Source organism: Diachasma alloeum, unplaced genomic scaffold (genome assembly GCF_001412515.2).
Source record: "Diachasma alloeum isolate Michigan unplaced genomic scaffold, Dall2.0 Dall_scaffold_00465, whole genome shotgun sequence".
Taxonomy (NCBI): domain Eukaryota; kingdom Metazoa; phylum Arthropoda; class Insecta; order Hymenoptera; family Braconidae; genus Diachasma; species Diachasma alloeum.
The window spans coordinates 226,335-233,236 of record NW_021680598.1 but is presented as its reverse complement, the minus strand read 5'-3'; the positions used below and the strand labels follow the sequence as shown (position 1 = coordinate 233,236).

General features: G+C 37.4%; 1 protein-coding gene across 1 annotated transcript; it reads left to right on the top strand.

Moving 5' to 3' along the window:
- The first annotated feature begins 964 nt into the window (after positions 1–964).
- LOC107042433 lies at positions 965–2,863 on the top strand. The gene is made up of 3 exons (XM_029126428.1): positions 965–1,146; positions 1,387–1,485; positions 2,358–2,863. Exons 1-3 carry the CDS (start codon positions 1,144–1,146, stop codon positions 2,670–2,672), a joined length of 417 nt encoding a protein of 138 aa, XP_028982261.1. The 5' UTR covers positions 965–1,143; the 3' UTR covers positions 2,673–2,863.
- The last annotated feature ends 4,039 nt before the right edge of the window (positions 2,864–6,902 follow it).

The following is a 6,902-nucleotide window of genomic DNA, read 5'->3' as shown; positions in this document are numbered from 1 at the left end:
GTAAGTGCGGGATATTCGAAATAAAGTTTTAACACATTAAACACAGATTTGAATAACACAAATAATTCTTTGTATTTAATTAATTCTTCAGTAGTCCAAAACTCGAGTTCACATTATTTTCACAGTCAAATTATTCTTCAAAACTCTTCACAATATTGTCTCTTCTCAACTTTTAATTTCACAATTAGATCTTTACGTCTCAAAACTTGGGATAGGAGTGATTTCTATTTCTAAAATTCTAACTTCTCCTCGATCGTCCACTCGGTCAAGCATCCATGAGGTGTCAACAATTTTGGGGGGCGGAGGGGGTTCAACGAATCATTTTGCAAGAAACCCGAAAATTCATCTTGAGGGCGGTGGTCAATGAGAGGGCACTGAGAGAAGGGTGGCCGCACGTCCCTCGATGGGGAACTATTTCCAGGTAAGAGGCCCGCACCCCGACCCAGAGGATTAAAGCAATAAACGATCTAGAAACTAAAAATTCCCGAGGTGAAGACCAGATGTGGAAAAGAGGGATTAACTCAATGACGGTCGCGGGGAAAGTCAAAACAATCAGCACACTCCAGAAAATTTACCCCGAATGTTTTATTACATGAATATTATTTATGATAGGCAAAAACCCGACTCGAAACCTCTGGGTTTACTTTGGGAAAAGAACACGTGGTTAGAAAAATGCAGCTGCGGGAAAATTCCCTCATGGATGGCCTCACGAATGCGTCGAACCTTTTGACAATTAAAATGACATAAAACACATAATTCTCTATTAAAATAATATCTAAAAATCTCAATAAATCTCCCTCAATACTTATTATGGATTCAAATTTCCACTAAAATCTAGGGAACATGACGACCTCCCTAGAGACCCTAATTGTAACTAGTTGTCTACACAACATTGGCATCGCCTATCCCGCCATCTAGATAGTAAATCTCTAACTTGGTACGTAACACTATCTTCTCACTCTTAGTCACAAGACTCACAAGTAACCTCTAAAATTCCACAATGCATTCGATTTGCTAGAAACAAGGTTGCAAGTACTCTTCCGAATAATTAGATCGAATAATTTGGACAATAAAAATATATTCGGAGTCGTGATACAGTGAAAAAGCAGAGGAACTTGCTATTGACAGTCCATAATTAAGATTATGGTATCCATTTCTCACATTGTGATATAAGTAATATTAATAGTATATCACGCAATAAGTGCGTAATGGGTTTTCTGGCTTCTGGGAAGTTGTAAAACGAGCCGAAGCCGAGTTTTACAATTCCACGAGTAAAAAAACACCATAACGCACGAGTCTCGTATATATTTTATATTGCGTGATTCTTGGCACCTATGACATAGAAGTAATATCAACCCAATACCTGAATTCATTTTACGTTTACAGTTTGCCAAGTTGTTTGTTACTGGTGAGAGCATTCGCAGTGAAGGAGAGATGGCTGTGATTGGATCAGCAGAACATTGCTCCCTACAACTCAAGCAACCAGTAAGTGTCCATATCCTTGCTACGCTTAAAAACTGTTTTAAATTATTCGGGCTTGAATCAGAGTCTAGGGGGTTCTTTGAAGTGTTATTTATCGTAAAATTTGTTTGTTTATTGTTCCAAATGCGTGAATAAACAAATATTGGGTAAAATAGAAAGGAATTTCCATGTCCCAATGATTGGCAATTTTCCAAAATCAGGAAAACTTTATATACCAGTCACTGGCACCCAAAGACCCAATTACTGGCACCTTGATTATTTCTTGTAGGGGGATAATTTCATTCCTTCAGGAGATATCTGATTTAATCAATTATTGTACGCACCAACACCTAAGAGAGAGTATAGCATTGTTTATCATTGTATGTGCTCGGAAAATGTCTACGAAAGTTTTCATAAGTTGAGTACATATGTCAGAAATTAAAATGTCAGTTATTGGGACGCTGAAAGTACAAGTGAATCGAAACAAAAAATATGACGAGAGAATCTGTATCATCATACTGAGTATTTACACTTGGCTTCAGATGTCATCCTAATGATGTTTTTCCGTATTTTCTTAGGACATTGCAAATGTTCACGCTTTGATTCGGCGGTCACCTTTTGGGTTTTTGGTTATGGACATTGCGAGCTCAAACGGCACGTTTGTGGATGACGTAAATAAATGTAGTGTTTATATGAAATCGAAAATTATTTGTTTCATTAGTATACATGAATAAAGCTGAGTCCATCGTTATCTTAGTTAAATCGTGGTCTTGATCAGTTCTCCAATTACGTCAAACCGTTTTTCATTTGCAATCTATAATCCCATTCATTGTGAAATCAAGATGATGACGCCTTGAAGTGACTACTGATAACAAATTGAATTTATAATGTTTCAGGTCAAACTGCCCCCTTTCTCTCCAATTTTGATTGATAAATCGTCTACCATTCACTTTGGCGAAGTCCAGGGATTCCTCACAATTCACCAGAGAACACGTCATCGGATCCTAGCTAATACCTGGTTGCTCGGAAAATTGAATCCAAAAGTTTGCTGCAAATCCTGTCGAAAGGTTCGGTTACCATGTGTGGACAATCTGCGAGGGAAAGGAAATAAACGTAAACTGATATCAGACTCCAGTGATGAATCTAATGGAGATGAGAGTAACCTTTCGTCAAGAGAAATACCAGTCAACAAGAGAAGGAGATGCGAATAAAAAAAGTTTTTCATATCTTAAGAGCAAAGTATAATGAAATTCAATGAATTGATATATGTCAGTAATTCACGTATTGTTCACGGGAAATTTATATCAATTATTTTCCCATCTCAATTTACAAGAGTGGTATCATGTAATAATTAACTAAAAGCGAATGATTTCCTAATAAAATCATGATAAGTATAATCTCAGATTATGATAATGGTCATCATCAAGAGTCACTTATGATAAATACGAACCGACACGGAAACATTGCGAACAGAAGCTGATGCACGCCAGTGTACATCATCACCCCGCTGAGTATTCTACCACACGGAAAGTCTTACACTTGGAAAAAACGTAATGCCAGTTAGCATATCTAACAATTAATTATCTGACTGATATGAAGGAATAATTTACTATATAATGCGCGTGATTAGAGATATTCATTAGCATAACGATGTTTCTAAATGTAAGACTTTCAGAGGCAAAATATTCTGCTGAGTGATGATGTACACTGGCGTACATCAGCACCTTTGCTTGATTCAGCATCAGGAATGTCTCTTGCATATATTTCTAAACATCGCGATAATAATAGACATACTTCATTCTCTGCATTGTATACTTGATTATCCAGTAGGGATAATTCCCATTATTTGTTTCCATGTTGAGCTATAATTAAAATAATTTAATAAATAAATAATTTTTCATCTTCAGCCGTATCATACCCGTTGACACTGCTGACCCCACCGAGTGCTCTAAAGTTTTCCGCTGCACAAAGTGAAGAAAAAAAGTAGTCTTATTCCGAATGACATAATATTCTGCATGGAACACACAATATAATTCGTTCGGATATGTCCATTGTTATCACGATTTTTTTGAATGTAAGACATTCCGGATGATGAATGAAACACAGGTCCTGACGCACGATATTGTACATCATCACCCAGCTGAGTATTCTACCCCCGGAAAGTCTTACATCTGGAAAAAACGTAATGCCAAAGAACATCTCTAATCACTCGCATTGTACAGTAGATTATACTTCCATATCAGGCGCATAATTAATTGTTAGATATGTTTATTGGCATTAAGATTTTTCCAAATATAAGACTGTCCGGGGGTGGAATACTCACTGGGTGATGAGGTACACAGGCGTACATCATCACCTGCGTTCAAAACATCCTTCGTAATATGTCTTAGATTTCAAAAAATCGACATAACAATGGTCATATCCAATTATGCGCATTAAATAGTAGATAATTCCTTCACGTCATTTCTTTTTTTTTGTTTTCACCTTAGTTATAATTTTTTTTTGTCATTGTCATCAGTGCTATTGTCAAGAAGTCATATGGCTGATCAATATGACCGTGCCCAACCCGATCCTTTTTAGCGGAGGCTATCGAATGAAAGCACATCATGAAGAATCCGAATGGATCATATTGTGTGCTCCATGCAGAATATTATGTCATTGGGAATAAGACCATTTTTTTTGTTACTTTGTTCAGCAGAAATGAGAGACTCTTCAGGGGGTTATATCCTCACGTGTGATGATCTACTTCGCTGTTCATCATCAGTCTGCAAGCATCTGATGAATGGTCCCAGCACTTCACTCCACGTGAACGGTGGCAGCCTTGGTGCTGGCTCATCAAAATGTTTAACTCGATGGAGATTTCCCCTGATGAACCTGAAACTATCGCCCGCTTCGAGCCATTATATGAACAAATTTAATAATACTCGGATTTGGTATCTGAAGGGGGCAACCCCAAATCCTATTATAAAAAGGAGAAAGAGTCGATATCGAAATATCTCGAAACTCGAGACGCTGTTACCGTAAGACCGAAACTGACATGCCACCACGCCAAGGACTCTATTCGAGAGTTGAAAAATACCGATTGTCGATAGACAGAGTGTCGATAAGGTATGAATGATCAGTTGGATTCCATTATATCGTTTTCCACCTCAGGTCGGCTGGTCTCGGATCGGTCAGGGGGCCGATCTTTGATTTTATCACGGGGCAAGTCGCCTTTTTTAAATATGGCTTCTATCCATCAAGTTAAGGTCCATTTCGTCTATTTTCGGCCCTAGGGCGATTTTAAAACTCGCGAATAAAACGCGTTATAACTCATTCTGATCGTTGGAGAGGCTGAGAAACACCAGGCAGTTCCTCACTCGCTGTGGTCAGCAGCAGCAGGAGCCCAGGTCATTCTAGTTCCAAAAATGATGTGTCGGATGGAAATGAAACTTTTGCAAACTATTTGCTGATAATGAATCACAATTACAGACGGGATAAAACGCGTTATACCTTATTCTGATCGTTGGCGAGGCAGAGAAACGCCAGGCAGTTCCTCACTCGCTGTGTTATAGCAGGAGACCAGGTCATTCTGATGCAAAAAATAATGCTTCGAATAAAAATGGAACTTTTGCAATCTAATTGCTGTTAACAAATCGCATTACTTGACCAGAGGTGGGGAACATTTCTCTTGTACACCGGTGTATGTTAATACCTCAACGCAAAAGAAGAATTTTTTTTCTTCAATTTCCAGTTGGTCAAAAATTGCATAAAATTTGCCAAATCGTCTCATAAATAAAGTTATAGTTTTATTTTTCATTTTCAAATATTAAGGTTAATGAATTAAAATTTATTAACCATGACATAATACACATGTTAATAAAAATCAGACGATAGAATGGCCTCTTGATGCAGATCCATTGTACACAGGTGTACGTTAACACGTCAACGCAAGAAAAGGATTTTTTTTTCTTCAATTTCCAGTTGGTCAAAAATTGCATAAAATTTGCCAAATCGTCTCATAAATAAAGTTATAGTTTTATTTTTCATTTTCAAATATTAAGGTTAATGAATTAAAATTTATTAACCATGACATAATACACATGTTAATAAAAATCAGACGATAGAATGGCCTCTTGATGCAGATCCATTGTACACAGGTGTACGTTAACACGTCAACGCAAGAAAAGGATTTTTTTTTCTTCAATTTCTAGTTGGTCAAAAATTGCATAAAATTTGCCATATCGTCTCTTAAATAAAGTTAAAATTTTAATTCTAATTTTCAAATATAAAGGTTAACGAATTAAAATTTATTAACCATGACATAATACACATGTTAATAAAAATCAGACAATAGAATGGCCTCTTGATGCAGAGCCATTATACACCGGTGTATGTTAGTACCTCAACACAAGAGGAGGATCCTTTTTCTTCAATTTCCAGTTGGTCAAAAATTGCATAAAATTTGCCAAATCATCTCTTAAATAAAGTTAAAGTTTTATTTTTTATTTTTAATTATTAAGGTTAATGAATTAAAATTTATCAACCATGAGATAATACACATGTTAATAAAAAATTGGACGATAGATGGGCTCTTGACGCAGAGCCATTGTACACCGGTGTATGTTAACGTCTCGGCGCAGAGGATTTTTTTTTTCTTCAATTTGCAGTTGGTCAAAAGTTGCATAGAATTTGCCAAATCGTCTATTGAATAAAGTTAAAATTTTATTTTTTATATTCAAATATCAAGGTTAATGAATGATAATTTATTAACCATGACACAATAAAAATGTGCATAAAAATCAGACAATAAAATGGCCTCTTGAGGCAGAGCCATTGTACGCAGGTTTATGTTAACACCTGAGCGCAAAGGATTTTTTTTTCTCTTCAATTTCCAGTTGGTCAAAAGTTGCATAAAATTTGCCAAATTGTCTCTTAAATAAAGCTAAAGTTTTATTTTTCATTCGTGGAATTTTAGGAAGGAAAAAGTATGTCCTGAGGAATTCAGAGGAGGTTTTGCTTTGACGTCTGTCAAAAGTGCAGGTAGATGCGATTCGGTTGTCATCTCGGTTGGCCGTCGAAGACTGAAGATGAGTCCAGCCTGGAACATCCAGGAATCGTGCTGAACAATCGGAAAAGTTGAAAAAAGTCAACAAATGAAAAGATCAGTCAAGAAATTTTAATCACGCATCATTTAATTGTATGTACCCCCTCTACTGGGTTCCCACTTTGTCATAGTGAGGGGGCTCGGTCGCGGGCGGTGGAGGTCTTAAGGACTACCGCTGCCCGCGGTCGCTAAGAGGAGTCCACCCAATCCATGTGTGTGAGCGGCGTAAGCCATGGCCTCGGCCATACCGTGCCTAAGGATGCGTGGCACAGGGGGAGCTGTGTCGCTAACGGTGCCTCTCAGAAACCTGGGCGACCTCTGAGAGTAGTCTTGGGTGTAACCCACCCGAGACAAG

Bases quoted from the DNA above. Each gene is read 5' to 3' on its own strand.
- LOC107042433 (XM_029126428.1), top strand. The intron at 1,486-2,357 runs GTAAGTGTCCAT...ATAATGTTTCAG, and splicing joins CCCTACAACTCAAGCAACCA to GTCAAACTGCCCCCTTTCTC.